General features: G+C 49.8%; 1 protein-coding gene across 16 annotated transcripts in view; it reads right to left on the bottom strand.

The window, feature by feature from the left end:
* Positions 1 to 20,099, bottom strand: part of AGAP1 (ArfGAP with GTPase domain, ankyrin repeat and PH domain 1) — a 641,254-nt gene that overhangs the window by 152,642 nt on the left and 468,513 nt on the right. For all 16 annotated transcript variants that reach the window (XM_054679587.1, XM_054679588.2, XM_054679589.2 and 13 more), the window contains one exon: positions 10,070 to 10,231. In XM_054679587.1, the coding sequence (XP_054535562.1) occupies positions 10,070 to 10,231 (162 nt within the window). The remainder of the gene's footprint in view (positions 1 to 10,069; positions 10,232 to 20,099) is intronic.

Here is a 20,099-nt window from a genome sequence, read left to right as displayed (position 1 = left end):
GGGAGCCGTGGGCATGGCCCTGCTGTGCTGCAGAAATGGACATGCACAGAGGGAGAAGCAACTCTGAGAGCCACAGGATTGAGAGTCAGAGGCCTGCAGAAGGCTCTCCTCCCACTCCAATCCCCTGAAGCCTTTTCCAGGTTAACAGATGAAATGCAAAGCAAAACACAGACTTCCAAGTCCCAGAGGCCACTCATCTACTGGCCTTGGACAAATTACTCAACTTTATTCAACCCTCTTCCTCATTTGTGACAACAGAAATGCCACCACCCACCTGCCAACACCACACAGGGTTGTTTTAAGGATGCAATGAGGTAGCGCACAAGCAGGCAGTAAATCCATGGTGTTCTTCCTTTGCACTGGATGATGTCTCCTGACAACAAATCCAAGACTTGGGAGGGAAGAGTGAAGGGGAAAGGACAGCTGTGATCTGTCCAAGCAGTTTCTGACCTGAGACAGTCCATGAAATCCTTAAATGGCATACGGTGCGTGGGTGAGTGGGTGGGTGGGGGCCACAGGGACATTAATCCCACAGCCAGGAATAGAAAGTAGAATGGTCTTACAGACTGAATGTTTGTCTCCCTCCAAAATTCACATGTTGTAGCTCTAATTCCTCACCCCACCAATGTGCTGGTATTTGGAGACTGGGCCTTTGGGAGGTGATGAGGGTTAGATGAGGCCATGAGGGCTGGGCCTTCATGATGGGAGGGGTGTTCTTATAAGAAAAAGAAGAGCTTCTCTCTCTCTGTGTGTGTGCACACCACAGAAGGGCCACATGAGGACACAGCAAGAAAAGGGCCACCTGCAAGCCAGGAAGAGAGCTCTCCCTAGGAAGAGAGTCAGTTGGTGCCGTGATCTTGGACTTTGCAGCCTTCAGAACCATGATAAATGAGTTTCTGCTGGTTAAGCCCCCAGTCTGTGGCATTTTGATATGGCAGGCTGAGCTAAGACAAACGGTAGGTGCAATTTTATTTCATCATCCCCATTTGCCAAGTTGCTTCCACACAGGCTAAGTTTTGCATTAGTCAATATCCCCTTTTGTTTTACATCTTTAGAAAGAGGAATGAAGTCGCCACTGCCTGTGAGATAAAACACTGCCTAGTTTCATTATTGCCAGGCCTGGGAGGAAAGACAAAGCGAGCTCAGCTAGAACATCTGAAAATATAACCCCCGGGCATCTCTACTTCCTGAAGCCCAGGCCGCACGTGTCTAACAGAGCGTGGGAACATCTGAGGGCTGCTGAGGCCGAGAAAAACACCCTCGTGCATGAGATGTGGACCTCTCATACCTTGCTGCTGAACATTTCAATCTGTATCTCTGTACTTTGTGTGTAAAATACATGCAGCTGAGGAAAGCAGAAAGACTAGATGAGGATTTAGGATAGTAAGGAAGACACAAGTTGAACAGCACTGGCCGCTAGAACCAGCCCCTCTTCTGGCTTCAGGACCTTGGTCCAAGTGGACCATAATTTCACCGAGACTTAAATGACATCCGAAGAGCCTGAGAGCTCAAACATTTTGAGACCATCAAGAAAATGACTTCAAGACAGATCCTAGATTCTAATGAAAGTCGACCAATGCAGGGTCTCCCAAGCTAGCCCGAATTCCAATCCCAGGGTGCACACAGGAAAACACGGTGCCCCGAGTTCTCTGCTGATGGCCACTGGAGCCTGTGAGCAGCTTGTGCTAACCGAGCCCTACTCGCAGAAGAGAATCTCTAAGTCTAGCTAAAAAAAAAGGAGTTGAGGTCCGTCACATTTCTGTATCTTAGAAAGGGACCTTGTGAGTAGTCAGCATTTTTCAAAGGTGAGTTTATGCTTCTGTGTAGCAGGCTAAGGAGCTCAAATGCTTGTCTGTGGCGTCAGGAGTTGCCTAGGTACCCCCAGGAGCTCCAAGCCACCTCCTTACAAGATTTAGTTTGTTTTGACTTTTCAGATTTTTTCCTTTTTTCCTCCTTGGAATAGCAGATATTTCATTGTCTATACAATGCGTGTGAGTGTCTATTCCCCTTTGGGGAACCTCCCTGAGGTCCTCCAGGCAGCTGGGGGTGCCCTGTGCTCCTGCATAACCAAGTTCCCCGGCGTGTTTCTGCTTTCTCCACTGGTCTATGTGCGTCCTGATGGCTGGGCCGCTTCAGTTGATGTCCCATCCAGCATCAGACAAAACTCTTGCGTGCAGTAGGTGCTCAATGAACATTTTTGGACCTGAATCTAACCCCTTTAAGTTTGTGTGTGGTTAAAAAAATTAAAACAAACAAACAAACAAAAACCACACTACAAAAATCCTTCTGTGCGTCGGTTCATCATGATGGGAATCTTCCGTTCTGGCTGCCCCTGCTGTGATCGACTCATCTTTGTTTATTTCCGACCTGCTGGCTTCCACAAAGGATCTGAGAGCGCTTACTGCTTGTGTGTGTTTGTGGCGGCCGGACTGTACCCTGCAGGATGGCTTTTGAGTCAACTGTGCCCAATCTACAATGTCAATGTCTAGAGTAAACCCAGATGATCTACTCAATTTCAGCAAGTTTATTCTCTTGGAAGCTGGAGTTACAACCTGAGAGCAAACTGTCTTTGGAAAAGTCATCTAGTTTGTGGGGAGGAGGCAAGTCCGTCAGGATGCATGGTGTCTCCCATCACTGACAGCTCAAGGGTGATGAAACCCAGCCAGTCTCCTGATATCCTTAGCAGAGTCAAATGACTGCATTTCCAGTGCATCTCCCAGGAAGATGTTCTGATTCTTGGTTTTCCACATTCGCTATAATGAACTGTTCAACTCAGCTGTTCAGATGCACTAACCAGTGGTTCACTAATAAGGAAGTTTAATTAATAAGTCCTTATTGTATCAAAAATTACTGTTGATTATGCAGTTTTTAGGGAGCTGATTGTGGAGACTTCTCGTTCCCTTTCCAGGGTAGCTGCCAATGTTAAACAAGAAGCAGACACGGGAGGTGCCGGTGGAATGTTCATGGAGAAGAAAAGGAGAAAACCTGGGGGAGGAATGACAGTAACACTCGTGCAACTGGATCTCCCCTCCAGCCACCTCCAAATAACACAGAATTCAATGTGAAAGCCCCTGTACACTGGATATAAACCTGGAAGGTAACAGTTTCTGGGCCCTGACTCCTTGCCAGTCATGTGCTCACCGTCATGTGCACACTAATTGCACCCCAGGAGTGAGAAAAGATGAGAGCCTTGTGCTAATAAGACTCTTACAACCTTGTTATATTCTAAATAACAAAACAAGCACACTGCCCTCCCAATCACGGCATGCAAAATCCCCAAACTACCCAGCAATGGCTCAAGCTGCATGATAGTCCATCTAACCGGATGGTTACAGATTAACTGAGAGCTTCCACGCACCCACGTATTGCTTTCCTGCAAGAAAAAAAACAACACTGTACGATACGCATGCACGATTCTTTAATTTCTCTCCAAAGTGCCTTCCAAGACATCAACTAATTAATAATAATAAAAAAAAAGTCCTCAGGTAAAAGGTAACTGATCAATAGCAACATCTGTTTCTTAGCATCTAAGTAAAAACAAAACTCCATTTTGTGACTAATTAAATCACCACCACTGGTGTTTAAAGTTGTAAGTAGGCAACATTTAATGAAAAAGTAATGCTTTCTGCAGTTTTATTAAATAAGATAACCATTATGTGCTAAATCTGCACAATAAAAATTAAGCTCTACAACAGGTTAGCCTTCCCTAACTCTTACAACTCAGTGTGTATTTGTGCTTCTTCTGAATTCCCATGCCTTTCTCGAATATTTTGCCTGACATCCTCGTTACAGTTTCTTGCATGTCTTATCTCCATAATCAGGCTCTAAACTCCTTGGAGAGAGAGAGGAACTGAGTTTTATTTCTCAACGTCTCCCATGGAGGCAAGCACACAGTGCTTTCCCTGTGGTGGTTGCTTCATATTTGATGAAAGAATAAAATGATCCACAATTTCAGGTTCTCCTTTGAAAGAGTGAAGGGAAACTAAGTCCTGGGTGACCTCTGCAACTCTGGAGTTAATGAAATTTGTCAACATTTCATTGCTCAGTGAGTGCAGCTGTGATGAGCAATTCATTTTCTACCATAACAGTGAGAGGCCCGTTTGTGACTTACCCTCTACAGGAGAATCTTTCAATATCCATCCAGGATCAACCACACAATGGTGCGATAAAGACCAGAATGAACAACCAAAGGAACAAGATGAGAAGGATAAAATAAATTCCCTTCTGAGACCTTCAGAACAAAGCGCTGTGAACCCAAGGGGGGGATAACACCAGGATTTCTGCATACCCTCTTGTATAATAAGATTGGGTAAATCCAGTCTGGTCCTGCATTTTTAAAGAAAGATCTTTGCTACACAACTTCTAGATGTTATGAGCCATATAAAAGTCAGTGTCTTTACATGGAATCTGAGAAATATCAAGGAAGCTATTCAGTGTGCCCCACTCCCAGATTCAAAAGCAGCTCCACATACCTCAAAGACTTGCTTTTTGCCTGGTGGAAAGAGTTTGAGGCAGAGAATCAAGAGACAGTTCTGTCACCTACCAGCAACCTGACCCTGGACAAGAAAGCCACTTAACCTCTCTCTACTTCAGCCTTTTCACTGGGGAAACAGGGAAATTAGCACTTAATGCAAACTTGCATGAATGTTATAAAACTAACGAGAACCACCAGGTTCGGGGCCACAGAATGGGACTGCAGAGACCGTTCATTTTAGCAATGACAACCTCACTACTGGACCCGAGATATGAAGATGCCCAGAAAGTACTGTAATTCAAAGACAATGCCAAGAGCTGACAAGCCATTAAAGATCTGCAAAATCCCACTGCCCAGGCGCTTTTCCCTGGCACATACCCTTGAACTTGGACCTGGTTGGGAATCCAGGGTCGTGGTGCAATCACCTTCCAGAGTCCAGGTTCCTCTACCCTGGTCCAACCCATGCCGACCCCATGCAGGGTCGGGGTCACTCCCTCTCAGGTGGCCCTGGTTCGTAGAGCTTTTTCTAGAGCTTTTAATATCAGAATCAAAATCCATCTCCTTGAGGCTTCCACCCATCAGGTCCCATGGTTACCACCTGGGCCATCCAGGACAAGTTGGGACGCCCTTCTTTGCAGACCTTCCATCAGCTGGTCACAGTCACCATGCCTCATGGCCCTCATCCTCATCACCACCCTTCTCTCTGGTCACTGCACGTTCCCTCCATGCACAGGCTTCAGGCCCCGTCACCATCCTGCCCAGTCACATCTCAATTTCCTTCCATTGGTCTCAATGACCACGCAGCACAGCAGCCCATCTGTGACATAAGAGCCTAGCGACGGGCTCTGTCATCCACACATCTCCTGGTAATCCTCAGAACCCAAAATATACACAAAAAGATAAGGGATTCTCCAGTCACAGTCCCTGCTTCTGTAACTTTCCAGATTCCTCCGATTCATTTTAAATTGTAAACCTAAGAAAATAAATGCTCTCCTAGGGCTGGGGTCTGACACCCTCTGCCACCTGGTGCAGAACAAAGTGGCTGTTCTTCAGCAAAAAGAGCACAGCGAGCACCTGCGCAGGGAGAAACTCCAGGGCAGGAACGGCCCAATTTCCATCGGTCACCCTGACAGCCCCGTGTAGACACAGTGTTTCTGGGTTTGCAGCAGCAGGTACTGATGATTCCTACTATTAGCCTTTACTTTCTGAATAAGTGCGCCACAGAGGTAAGAAACGGCCAGAGTGAGAACCTCTGCGCTTAGCTGGGAGTCTAGGAAGACCTTCACGCAGGGTCCTTGTCGCGCACAGCTGGGGAAGGGCACTGAGGTCTGTTCAGGAAGCCGCGAGGGCTCCCTGGGCCAGGCTAAAGCCAGACCCTGGGGGATGATGGAGGGGAGCACACACCCCTGCCCTCTAGAGCTTCGTTTCCTGTGTTTGTGGACCACCAGCAGAGTGGCACGGCACGGGCTTCAGGGGCTTGTAGGAGGTGCTGTGAAAGGCACGAACACTCTACGGCTTCTGTTGGTTTTGTCTTGGTCCTGGGAGCCAACTGTGTGACTGGCATCGTGGGCTCTCAGGGCTTTTGGCCTCTGGTTGGATTTGGTCAAGGAGGGGCCACTGGAGACCAGTGGGACGGAGAAGAGTGAGGTCACCCTCACCTTCCCGGTCACCACAGCCGGACAGGTCTCTTTCTTGAAGGCCACAGCTCCTAGCTGGAAGCTTTCCCAAATAGTTGCCCTCTCCTCACCCCGTTACACCCCGGGTTCTACACCAAACCCACTGTTCTCCCCGCACCTCTGCAGACAGGCCCAGGAAGACTCCTCGGCGAACCAGCCGGCGAGCCCCATCCCATTCCAGATTAATCAGCTGACTTTAATGGATTCTACTGACCAATGGAGTCAAAGGACCCTGAAAAATTTGCTTACTTCAGTGGAATTCTACTTTTCTTATACTCGAAAGAGATTTGAACCTAGTTATTTGTTCCAATAGGGTATATTAAAAACCACAAAATTCAACTACTTTACACAAATCTTCTATAGAAGTTTTATATCTATAATTCCATCTTTTCAGCACTTGGTCAGGCGATAGAGAATACACTAGTAGTAACCAGTCACAGAGCCTTGCAGGAAAGAGAGGCAGAAATGGTTTTTTATAATAGAATAGTATTCTCAAAACATAAAATATAGGCCGGGTGTGGTGGCTCACGCCTGTAGTCCCAGCACTGGGAGGCTGAGGTGGGAGGATTGCTTGAGCCCAGGAGTTCAAGACCAGCCTGGGCAAAAGAGTGAAACTCCATTTCTACAAAAATACAAAAAATTAGCCAGGTGTCGTGGTGCCTGCCTGTGGTCCCAGCTACTTGGGAGGCTGAGGTGGGAAGATCACTTGAACCTGGGAGTTCGAGGCTGCAGTGAGCCGTGACTGCACCACTACACCCCAGCCTGGGTGACAGAGCAAGGACCTGTCTCAAAAAATACAATAAATAAATAAATAAAATAAAATAAAATAAAACATATATAACTAGCTTTAGTTTCAAGAACAGATTTTTTTTTTTTTGAGACGGAGTCTCACTCTGTCACCCAGGCTGGAGTGCAGTGGCGCGATCCCGGCTCACTGCAAGCTCCACCTCCTGGGTTCACACCATTCTCCTGCCTCAGCCTCCCAAGTAGCTAGGACCCGCCACCATGCCCAGCTAATTTTTGTATTTTTAGTAGAGACGGGGTTTCATTGTGTTAGCCAGGATGGTCTCGATCTCCTGACCTCGTGATCCGCCCGCCTCAGCCTCCCAAAGTGCTGGGATAACAGGCGTGAGCCACTGTGCCCGGCCAGAACAGAAAGTTTAATTTGGGTGTTTTACACAATGTACTTTCAAGGAATTAACAGTAAATAAAACTATCAAAAATATCATATATCACTGAATCTACAATGATATGTTCTGACTTCAGATGTGTTACAATTTGGGGGGAAAATGTGGCTTTGAAAAAATGAAATATAGACTTTTTCACAAAAGTGACTCATTTGTAGTCTGATAAGTAACTTTTCCTAGGGAAAAATGATACATTTTCTTTTTATAAATAACTTCTGACTTATTTTCTATTGGAAAGATGTCATAGCCGCTGACGTAGAGACCAGAGTCTCCTAATTAGAGAGTGAGGTGGCTCCCTCGGAACCTCTGCCTTGGACTTCCAAACACATGTCACCCCCTTACACATCCATGTTTGAGACACCTGTGATTTCCTAATATTGGAGTTTCCATGGTGCCTGAAATCTTTCTGCTGGTGTTACCACCTCAGCAGTAAGACCCTTTAAGGAAAGGGGCCCCCATTTGCTGCTTGGACAGAGCCCGTGTCTCAGCCTGGGTATCCACTATTGCCTCGCACCCACATACCATCCCACTCACTCAGCAAGTGGACCTGAAACATCAGGCGTCCAACATGGTCACGGTCACTTGTCAAACTTCCTTCAAACTCACCAGTGCTGAATGGAACACTGGGTGGTGCCAGCTGCTCCATTAAATGTGCAGAAACGCTACTGATTTATTCACTCATTTACATAGCAGTCAACACGTGGGTGGGATAATGAACGTGTATCTAAGTGGCAACGGTCAGTTCCTACCAGGTTGTACATTAAAAAAACCCACAGACCTCGGCTGGAAACACACAACAAATGCAAGAAGACATGTACCTGTGAAAGTGAGAACAAGGCCTGTCCCTAAAGGGAATCTGGCGCCCACCCCTGTGTGTGCACCTTAGGGGCGTGGAGGGTACAGGCTGCCCACCCTGGGGGAGGCTAACCTTCTTCCCAATCAGGGAGGGGTGGCTGCACGTGCTTGGCAGGGTGATTTTTGCCCAACGGTTGTCTGAAGGAGTCTTACCGACACAGAGCGCCTGCGGCTGATACTGTTTTCAGTGGGAAGGTCAGTGGCATCTGTGGCTGCTCCGACCCATAACCATTATTTTCCACCATCGCTGACTTAATGGGATTATCCTCACTCCCCACAACATGAGAAAAATCGTCTTTTTTTTTTTTTTAAGACAGAGTCTCACTCTGTCGCCCACCCAGGCTGGAGTGCAGTGGCATGGTCTCGGTTCACTGCAACCTCCACCTCCTGGGTTCAATCAATGCTCCTGCCTCAGCCTCTCAGGTAGCTGGGATTATATGCATGTGCCACCACACCCAGCTAATTTTTGTATTTTTAGTAGAGACAGAGTTTCATCATGTTGGCCAGGCCGGTCTCAAACTCCTGACATCAGGTGATCTTCCTGCCTTGGCCTCCCAAAGTGCTGGGATTACAGGCGTGAGCCACCGCGCCCGACGAAAAATCAGTTTTTATTGGCTAAATATGTTAGCAGGAAGCTTACAGGAGGCAAAACAGGAAGAAATGTGGTGAAGGAGAAAGGCTTCTAACCCTTCTGCGGAGGCTGGCGGGCTACTCAGAGCTCCGAACTTCAGCTTCCTGATGATGAAAGAAATGATACTCCCTGCCTCGGGTGTTATGGAAACACACAGCACACCCCACACTCTGCTCCTTCCCTGCTAACACATGCACCGTGGGTTTGCGTGCTCCGCTCTGGATATGTGGACGGGATGGGCCACTCCCTCTAATGTGGCCACTGTCTGACAGCTCGCAGGTTTGAACCCTCAATCAAGTAGAGTATCTGGAAAAAGCATGGCAGCCATAGAGAAAGAGAAAGGATGGAAGCCATAAATGTTGCCCCTGGGCATGATACCCTCGCTGAAGACACGCTTTTACCATGTCGGTCTCACAGGTAACCACACTCTCTCACCATTGTCGGTCTCACAGGTAATAATTCATGTTCTAACAACAAGGTTCTCAAACTTTAATTTTTCCTTTAAGTATTCCTTTGTTACAACTGCATTAATTTTACCTCCATAATGTGGGATGTGTGTGTGTATGCATGCGCTTACCTATCTCTACTTGCATCTATGAATTAAAAAAAAAAGGGAATTCGTTTGAAGGAGCCACTTCAGGAAGCTGACATCCAGCCATCAGTGGCAATAAAAACTAAGGAAGGACTCAGGTGAAAGGAGACTCACAATGAGCTGTGACAACTGGAATATTAATAGAGCCCACATACCAGAAAGAGCTGATGGACATTAACAGAAGAAGTGTTTATCATAACACGTTGCTAAAAGCTGAAATCAAGGCAGGTGTCTGGTTAGTTAAGAGTAACCAATATCAGCGATGATTCCTAAACTAGAAGTGGGCACTGTCCCCAGCAGAGTCACGCAGCATGGCCCACCTTGGCTGGAGAGGACAGTCGCCCAGGCTGCCAGGGTGGGGCGAGACCTCAGAACTGGATCAGGCTCGTGGCTGGGAGACCAGCACTCCTACCCGCTACCAGCGACGGCGGCCAAGAGTGATGACAGCGGATGTGGTTGTGTAATATGAGAATCAGACAGTGATGAAAAGGTCCCAAGGGCCCTCTCGTGCCACCTTGCAAACAGAAAGCACATACGGTGACCAGCATTACTGTGCATTTGTTGTGCTAAGGGTGTCTAATTTCACGCATTTGAAAAATAACAGAGAATTTTCTGCAGTGGAGACTCTCTCCCGGGGCACCGCGGAACCCTTACCTTCAGCAGTGCCGGACAGGCCGTCGGCTTTGAAGTTGCTAGTGCTTTTCTTCCTTCGGTGCTTCTTTCTGTTGGCGTGAGGGGAGGGGGGCGGGTCGAGCTTGGGGCTGGTGGTGCTGGAGATACTGGGGCTGGAGCATACGGAGTCACCCAGCCCTGTGTCTGCCGTTGGACCGGAAAAGGCAAAAAAAAAAAAAAAATGCAGAGAGTGAGCACTTACAAAGTAGAATACGCAGAAACAGCACAGCCACGCTCCTCCCATACCACACAGGCCCTGCAAATAACATCCCATTACTGTATTGCTGAGTTGGAGGCCTAGAGCCTCTGGTATGAGATGGGCTCAGTCCCCCTTGCTCTACTGTGCCTCCCGCTATTAAAACACAAGCATTTCTTTTTCTATCAGCAGCATGCTATGGATGCATTCTCCTTCTCTCCTCTGCATGACTGGAGCTCTGCAAAAGGAAAGGGGTGAGTTTATGCTTTTTAGTTATCTTTCTCTTCTTAAAATTACCTTGATATATTAGAAATGAAAACGATGCATTTAAGAATACATTTGGAAATATCATCTTAAGTGGGTTTGACTCCTGTGGGTGCACAGGATAAGGGATTCTTGAGCCTTTCTTCCGGCCTCAATATTACATCTTGTTTTATTATCAGTGAAAAATTCTATGCCATTTTTTTCTCTCTCTCACCAATGTCCAGTGACAGTGTTTGGAAGTCGATATAGTAGGCCTGCCAATTTTTGATTCATTGAAGCTACTTAGAACCGTTTAAAAACCAGTGCACACGCGATTATTCACTATAAGTGAAACTCTTAATGTATTATGTCCATTTGTATCTTTATCAAAGAGAAGGCCAAAGCGGTACTACATGACCAGAACGCGCATATAATTCAACCAGGGTGGAAAAAAGCACACTGAAAACGTGCAGGAAAAACAGGTGGTGCATGCCTACGGAGTCTTGAAAAGTTTTTATTTCCGATTCAGCATCTTTAAGTCCAAAGTCAGAGTTCTGTGCAGCACACCGCACCCATTCAGCTGATATTTTTTGAGCACTGACTGTGAGCCAGCGGCTTTTCAAGATGCTTGGCAGCCATCATTGATTGAGGAGAAACAGATAAACATTCCTGCCCCAATGGGGACTCTGTAAAGTGGAGTGGCAGTGACATGGCAACCGGGCCAGAACCTGGAGTCCATCAGAAGCTGGTAAGAGTTATGCGAAAGACCGAATAGGAATGCGGGGCATCAAGGCTGGGAGGCTGGGGAGAGGCGGCAGTGATGGGGGGTGTCATTTAAAATAGGGTAGCTGGGGTAGGTCTCGCTGAGCACGGGACACTGAATCAAGACTTGAAAATGGCAGAGGAGTGAGAAGGTAATGAGAGCAGAGAAACAGTCAGAGCCTGGCTCTAAGGAGGGAGCCTGGTGTGTTCCAGAAACGGAGAGGGAGCCCGAGTGGCGGTGGCCGGTGTGGGTGGGAGAGGCCTGTGGAAGGTGGCACTGGAGAGGAGGGGGCTCGCGGGCCACCGTGAGGACCCTCGCCTGTGCTTTGGGGGAAATGGGGAGCCACTGCAGGGTTTTGAGCAGAACAGTGACATGATTTCAAATATAAAGATAATGGAAATCAAAATGAATTGAAAATATTTTTATTTTGTGAAGTTCTAGGAAATTTTATCGTATGTTGAGAAATGTGCAAACATACAATTTAAGGTATCTGAGAAATACATACGGTCCCAAGAACACCCTGATGTACGTTCCTGGCCGCCCTAAGGCAGAGACCCCTCGCCCTTCTCTGCACACCCTTCACTGCATGCACCCTTTACACATGGCAGAAGAGGGCTGTGGGGAGCTCCTCCTGCGAAGGGGGTGAAGGGCCACCCCAGGGCTCCTGCAGGGCAGCCCAGGCAGCACTGGACACCATGAGACCCCTGAGACTGTGTCAACCATGTGCACTCCTTGTGGGTGGTCACTCACTCACAAAAGGCGGAAGCTCCCTTCACCACTTTAAGGAGTTGCAAGAAATGTGGCAATTCAGTGTCTCAGCAACTTTCCCTCTACCAGGCAGGAGGTGCTTCCTATGGACACACATCCTTAGATGCAGAGGCACACGGACAGGTCACTGTCCCCTGGTGGTAGGTGAGAGGTAACATCAATGGCAGAAATCTGGCTGTCAGCTTCCCGGGGTGCCTCTGTTGTGACTCCACCATCATGGTTCCTCTACTGGCCTTCTCGCCCTCTCCTCCATCCTTAGAGGAACAGGCTCCCCTCTCTCCATCCCCAGAGGAACGGGCTCCCCTCTCTCCATCCCCAGAGGAACGGGCTCCCCTCTCCTCCATCCCCAGAGGAACGGGCTCCCTCTCTCCATCCCCACAGGAAAGGGCTCCCCTCTCCTCCATCCCCAGAGGAACGGGCTCCCCTCTCCTCCATCCCCAGAGGAACGGACTCCCCTCTCTCCATCCCCAGAGGAACGGACTCCCCTCTCCTCCATCCCCAGAGGAACGGATTCCCCTCTCCAACCCTAGAGAAATGGGCTCCCCTCTCCTCCATCGTTAGAGGAACAGACTCCCCTCTCCTCCATCCCCAGAGGAACGGGCTCCCCTCTCTCCATCTCCACAGGAAAGGGCTCCCCTCTCCTCCATCCCCAGAGGAACGGGCCCCCCTCTCCTCCATCCCCAGAGGAACGGGCCCCCCTCTCCTCCATCCCCAGAGGAACGGGCCCCCCTCTCCTCCATCCCCAGAGGAACGGATTCCCCTCTCTCCATCCCTAGAGAAATGGGCTCCCCTCTCCTCCATCGTTAGAGGAAGAGACTCCCCTCTCCTCCATCCCCAGAGGAACGGGCTCCCCTCTTCTCCATCCCCAGAGGAAAGGGCTCCCCTCTCCTCCATCCCCAGAGGAAAGGGCTCCCTCTCTCCATCCCCAGAGGAACGGACTCCCTCTCTCCATCCCTAGAGGAATGGGCTCCCCTCTCTTGCTAAATGAACATTCCTAGCTTGTCCTGGTCCCATCTTTCATCCTCAGGTGTCTTGGCCAGGTCACTTCCACTCATTCCTCCTTCTCCACTGCATCACTTCTGTCCTCAGAGGTCCCAAGATCTTTCATGCCCACTTTCCTAAACCCCATTATTCCTTAAAGGGTTATTTCCTTAACCCTTGAAGCCACAGTCTCAACAGCAAACACTCATCCAAAGTTACTACCCAACAGGGGCTATTCCAGGCTCTACCTTCAGCAATGCGTTCAGGACTCTTAAGCAATCCACTGAGGCACGTGGTATCCCTACCGCCTCCACTTTACAGATTGGAAAACCAAGGCACAGGGGAAGGTTAAGTAACTTGCTGAAGTCACAGAGCTCGGTCGGGTCTGCTCAAAACCGCTGCAGACCTCTCCAGACAAGGTTCCTATCCAGATAGAGGGTTTAAATCCACTGTGTTTCTTCCTGACTCCTCGAAGTCTGGCTTCCCTCACCACTGCTTCTTCAAAACGGCACACTGTTTCACTGTGCCTTCCTTTGCCCCCGTAAGACTTCCTTTCCCTTATCATGCTAACTGTGCTGGCCCAAGATGCCATGTTTTCCTGCCTCTCCTCCCTACGTCCACAGGGGCATTCTCCATGTGCATGACACCAACACCAGTTCCAGGCTTGGCTCTACCTGACCCTCTCTTCCCTGCAGCCGGCTCCCAAGAAACAGCACTCACTCTGACCTTTGCATTCCGGGCAGCTTTCTCTGCTATCACCTTGGGCTTCACCCTTGAAACTGACACTTCCCTGCCACTTCTGCCCAACTCTTGCTTTCCACGGTGGACATCTGGTAAACATCCTTGGTTAACTGTACCCGAGGTGTAGCCAGCAGTCCTGAGACCCCCTGAGCCTGCACTGTAACAGTTTGGTTGTGGTGGAACTGCAGAGGTGGGAGCGGGCAGGTTTAAATAAGACACTTCCCTTGCCTTGAGCAGCCTGGGACCTCGAGCTCAGTCTGTTTTCACAAAGCCGCTCCATGACTGCCTGCTCTCCATTTAAGCACCACTCACCCCTGGTCCAGTTCTTACCTCACCTCCAAGCCTAGACTGTGCAGCCAACTCCACAAGGTCCTTCTCCTCCCAGACTTTCACCTTTTAAGCTGTCCCATGATTTTACAATACTGATATTTCTAAAGTAGTGGTTTTTACATGTATTTCTGAAATACTAGATTCCACTGAATATCAGATAAAAGCTATAGATATCTTGGAAAAAAAGGGTGAGCCTAATTAATTTTTATTTATGATTTAACAGTGTTCAGAAGCCTCATAACGTTCAGGGGGTGGGGCATCCAGAGACCCCAAGATCATTACGTGATTCTAAAGCAACCCTTCTCTGTGTTATTCAATGCTCAAACCAGGCAGGCAATCTTTTTGCTCATTTTAAATATTTTCTGCCCAGGGTTCCCAAGTCTTTACCATCCCATCCTCTCTATTCAGTGTTAGGAGCCCACTTTGCCAGGTATGGTGCCAGGCCATGGGAAACAATGGTCACTGTGACTGTCTTTGCCCTCAGAGAGCTCAACCCTAGTCCTGCAGGGAGATAAGCAGAACAGGCAAACGCAACTCTCCTCGGCTGCCGGGGGCCGCTATTAACTAATATTATTATATTAAAATCATATTATTTTACTCTGTCCCTTGGGTGTCCTCTCATTTCGACAGGCCATGTTCATCCCCAACTGTGCGTCCTTCCCTCTGTCACTCTGTGTTTGTAACACTCTCTCCCAAACTAACATTTCTCATCTCTACACTCCCACGGAGCCCACAGTTAGGACCTTCTGCACGCGGCTGCCAGTCGCTTATCTCAATCTAACTAGCATGCCTGTGCCCAGGGCAACCACCAGTGCTCGCCTCCCCTGTGGTGACTTGTGCAATGCTGAGCCTACAGTAGGTGCATTATACCATAAACTCTCTTCCGTTATCCAGCGGTTGTTTTTATGAGTGTACACCGCTATTTCGAAGACACTCAGAACACATACATTAGCTATGCCGTCCACACGACAGGCTTCCACAGGGGCGTCGTGGGTCTACCGCTGGGCTCTCTATTCCAGGCCACCACTCTGTGTCTCTGTGTTCTAAGCCTATGCATTGTTACTCTTCACTATCGCCTTAGTTATGCTTGACCGTTCTGAGCATATACTCCCATATATCCATCCACATCAATGAAAAAGATGGTGAACAGGGTGGAGTCAAGATAGAGCTTCCCACCTTAAGATGCACCATCCACTCCTGGAAGATTCTAAGAGTGACCACTGAGCCTAGATAAATTACACTGTCTTTGTGTTCAGCTCACATATCTTTCAACTTGCCTATGAGGAAACCAAGGAACAATCTTGTCAAATACTCTGCTGAGGGCTATATGGTACCCAACTCACACGTATTTTTGACAACTTAAAACGATAAAGGGCCATCTGTTTGATGTCTATCCACTCTCTTTAATAAACTACCTCTGTTCAAATACATCTGTTTCCTTTTCTATGTGCACACAAAGCAGCCCTTTAACAACTGAATTCAGAATCCCACCTGGTTGTGACCTGACTCATTGGCATCTAGCTCAGAATTCACGTTTCTGGAAATCAAAATGGCACGTCTGTTTCTAGGCCCCTTCCCACTTTTAGCTGTAGAAAACTTTTTGCAAAACAGTTGACAGGGACAGGGCCCTCTCATTTCCAAGCTTTCTCCATATCTTGGAATATTTATAATTCTCTTGGTGAGTCCGAGCAATCCCGGACTCACCTGGAGGAAGCAGCTAAGTGGCAGTCCTGGGAAGGAGACAGCACTTGGAAACACCACCACCCACCTTCCTCTAAGAGACCACCACAGCCAACCCATCAGCATTTCCTCCACATCCACGTTTTCCTTTTGTGTCCTTCCACACGAGCACTTCTAGCCCCAGGGGACTCTGGATTCCCACAGATCCACCGGTTCTCCAGGAACCCCCACCCAGGACCTCTGGCAATGGCTGGAGACGTTTCTGGGTATCAAACTGGGTGGAGTGGAGGTGCTACAGGCATCAGATGGTAGAAGCCAGAGGTGCTGAAAAATGCCCTACAATGCACAGGACAGCCCCTGCCACAAAGAACAGTCTCAAATACCTAAAATACCAATAGTGAGAAACCCCACGGAATTTCAACCAGAGCTTCTAGTTTTCAACCTCTCGCACACACCTCCTTTGGAATTTTGGTCTGTCTGCATCTCAGCCTCCTGGGTGTCCTCTCCAGCACCCTGGCGAAGCTCTTCTGCCCTGGACCTCAGACACCCTCTCTCATGGTCTCACCCAGGCTTGCTACCAGCAAGAACCACAGTTTCTAGGGTCTAACTGCCACCCCCACCCCTGCCTCGCCAGCTCACTAGACCTTCACTCCCGTGGCTCCTCTATGCCCTGAGTTCCATGCCATCTGACGTCCAACCCACTCACATCCCACGGTTTTTCTTATACAGCCGGGCAGCATCCCACACGACTTGAAACTCACCCTTGTAAGTTTCCCTTCTCCCACCATCTCTCCTGAGTAGGAAGCCCCAACTTCACTGACTTCCAGGCCTCCACCTGCTCGGCACCGTCATGGGCCAGGGCTGGGAGAGGGTGGTGCCATGCACACCGGCCTCCTCTGTGTGGTCAGTGTACCCCTCAGTGGCCTCTGGCCTGCCCTTCAATCCTACCTCACTTGTGTAGTAACCCACTTCCCACTCTCCAAGGGGCTATTTCAAAGCTTCTCCTCCCGCTTCAAACACCCCACGCCCCACACCATCCTCACGATGACCTCACTTTTCACTTCACTGAAACAAAACCAAACCAAACCAAACCAAAAACCAAAAGCATCCATCAGAAGAGGACAACCTCCACCCCGCCCTGCCCCAGCCTGTCCCCAGCAGTCTCCATGGGCGCGGGGCCCCTCCCCTGGGAACTGGATGCTCACCCACCCTCGCTCACCCAGCACCCGGCACTAAACATGAGCTGTCATCTCACTTTTTTTTGTGTGTGACGAAGTCTTGCTCTGTTGCCAGGCTGTAGTGCAGTGGCGTGATCTCGGCTCACTGCCACCCCTGCCTCCTGGGTTCGAGAGATTCTCCTGCACCACGCCCAGCTAATTTTCATATTTTTAGTAGAGACGGGCTTCAACATGTTGGCCAGGATGGTCTCGATCTCTTGACCTCATGATCCATCCGCCTTGGCCTCCCAAAGTGCTGGGATTATAGGCATGAGCCACCACGCCCGGCCCTGTCATCTCACATTTTTAACACAACTCTCCCTTGGCCGCACAACTCCACCCTGGACATTTGACTCCTGCCCTTCTTTAAAGCACAACTCCCTAGGGCCTGTCCCTCTGCACTGCTGTCCACGGCTGGCCTCACTCCAGTCCCGCTCACATCCCACCAACCACTGGTGTGTCCTTGCTGGGGCCGGCAGCACCCTGCAGGTGCTGCATCAGTGGACAAGGCTCAAAGCAGTCACACCGGTCTCAGCAGCATCCACACAGCTCATCCCTGCCACCTTAGATGGGGAGCTGTGTGGAGGGGTTCTGCTAGGCAGGCAGAAGGGACACCAGGAAGTTTCAGACTCCAGGAGCCAAAGGAGAAAGCCCCAAGAGAGGCCTTCACCAAGCTGGCCACTGGCGCATCCAGCCCCTCCCGGCCCCCTGTGCTCCGTGGCTCTCTCCACATGGGGACATGACATGCTCCATGCGTGTGTCTTTGTTTACGGAACATCTTCCCTATGAGCGCTCGAGCTTCAGGAAGACGGGCCTTCGCTCATCCTCTTCACCAGCACACATCCTTCCTGAAACATATTCAGGATGAGTAATAGGGTTCGATACGTATTTAAGTTTTATGAAAGAACTGACCTCTGTGTGACAGACACTTGCGTGGGTGGATGGAACCGACCACTTTCTGGTGTATCATACAGCAGTGTATCAATTTTGCGACTTAGTTTTAAAACTAGCCACAAGCACGCTTTTGTGCCAAACCACTGTCCTATGAGTTTCCGACCATTTGGAATCTATTTTTAGGCGAACGACTGAGTCCATGAGTGAAGGCTATTGACACGGAGAAAGCATCTCCCTGTTGAGTGTCCCCACGCACCAAGTGTGCCCTAGGAGCCGGCCGCTGTCAGAGAATAAAGGGCAAGACCCCTGTCCCACGGGACTGATTTCTAAGGAGTGAAGAGAATGCCTATCAAATTTCTTGCCTGATGCCTTCCATAAAAGACGATTTTTCTTGGGCCCTGCTACTTGAACAAAGAAGGAAGAGGGGAATCCCATCTCCAGCAAGCACGCCGATGGCAGGGGCCACAGGTGCAGGGAGAAGTGAGGTACGGAAGAGTCCGCACGCCCACCTGCACTGGACCGAGCATACCCAGGCCACCTCCAGCCACCCCAGAGAATGGGACCAACAGGGAGATGAAGGTGTCATTGCACCGGGAGAAAGCCCAGGAGAGGGCTGGGGAGACAGAGAACAGAAAAATGTGAGCCTTGTCCTGGCCACTGCGGGGAGAGGGAGGCAAGCTTTTCAGAGGACACAGGGTTGTCATGGGATAAAAACAACCGCAATCTCAGGAATGGAAACAGAAAGCCAGGCCAGCATTCATGAGCTCCTTGCAATCGTCCTCAGGAGGCTATGACTTGAGTAACTGACATGTGCAAAGCACCTGTGATCCTGGAAGCAGCACCAGCCCACGCTCTGATCTGCTGCTTACAGGGCCGAGGTCCTCCAGGGTGGGTCCGCAAGCACCCTCCCCGCCCCCATTTGGAGGCATGGAGTTGAGGCAGTGACTTTCCAGGCCATGCTGCAGGCAGGGCAGGGTGTGTCTCTGCCCACTGCGTTCCCCTGCCACGGCAATGCTCCAACACTCCATAGCCCAGGCCCTGGACATTTTACTCCAACTTTCTTGCTGGAAGGAGACAACCAGTGGCGCCTGACCACTCAGAGGTGGGGTGTCTACGGTGGCCCAAAAGGGAGGCACTCAAGCCCTTAGAGAAGCCACGTGCTCTGGGCTGGGGCGGGTGGGAGCAGGTTTGGCAGGAGCGGACAGGCAGCCAGTGGGGAAAGTGGCACAGCTTTGACAGGAGGAAGCTGTGGTACCAGTTCCAGATGCTTGCCTGTGGGAGGGCCCGGCTGCAGCAGCAGGGGAACCGGCTACACGAGGGAGTGGCCACCACGGTGCTGAGAAGGTGATGGCGGGGTGAATTAGGATGTGAATTGAGGGGGGCCGTGGCAGGAGACAGAAGTCGGGCAGGAAGTGTCACCTGGGACTCAAGACCAGTGAGGACCGACCAGAGAGGACCCACCTGGAGGCCAGGCCCTGACCTCTCCTGGGCTGGGTGTTCTCATGGCAAGAAGGACCGGGTTCCCGTCCACTGGGCGCTGAGCTCGGCCACGGGAATATGAATGCCCCTGGCTTCTAGGTCTCGAGAGCTCGCTTTCAAGGAGTTGTTTAACATTCTCCTGGTTTAAAATATGAGCAATCACAACGCACTAGGCTTCCACGCTGTGCTTTTCCATTCCAACTACTCCCCTCGCCTGACAAGGTATTCCTCAAATTGAAGAGGCCCCGAAAGCCCCGCCTGAGACACTGTAAATGAGCTCCAGCCGGCCCACGGAGCGCCATCCGCTCCTCCTGGCTGCATACAAAGAATGCATTCTATTTTGTATCAATTACCGGGCACCGGGACAGACGACTACTGTCGACGGTGTTAAGTATGGGAGGGGAGAGGCGAAGAGAAAAAAGCCATGCCAAATTAAAAAAGCGAGCGCCTCATTACTCCACATCTAAACCGGCTCTGACGGAGGGACTGGGGTCCCGAGCTGCGCGGCGCTGAGCCGGGATGGGCCGGCACCATCCCGCACATTCAATGTCAGCCATTAGTTCTTCCCAATCGGGCATCAATGTTCAACGCACACCCCAAAAAATATATAATACGAGCAATAATGATCACAATCTGCAGTCTCTCCGAGCTTCGGAACGTGAAGTATGAGTCAAAGAAGCAGTTTCACTTTTCACTCGGAGAGCTGACAAGCATGACTAG

Source organism: Pan troglodytes, chromosome 13, assembly GCF_028858775.2.
Source record: "Pan troglodytes isolate AG18354 chromosome 13, NHGRI_mPanTro3-v2.0_pri, whole genome shotgun sequence".
Taxonomy (NCBI): Eukaryota; Metazoa; Chordata; class Mammalia; order Primates; family Hominidae; genus Pan; species Pan troglodytes.
Note: the sequence above shows the minus strand (reverse complement) of the source record. Positions and strands in the feature narration are given on the sequence as shown.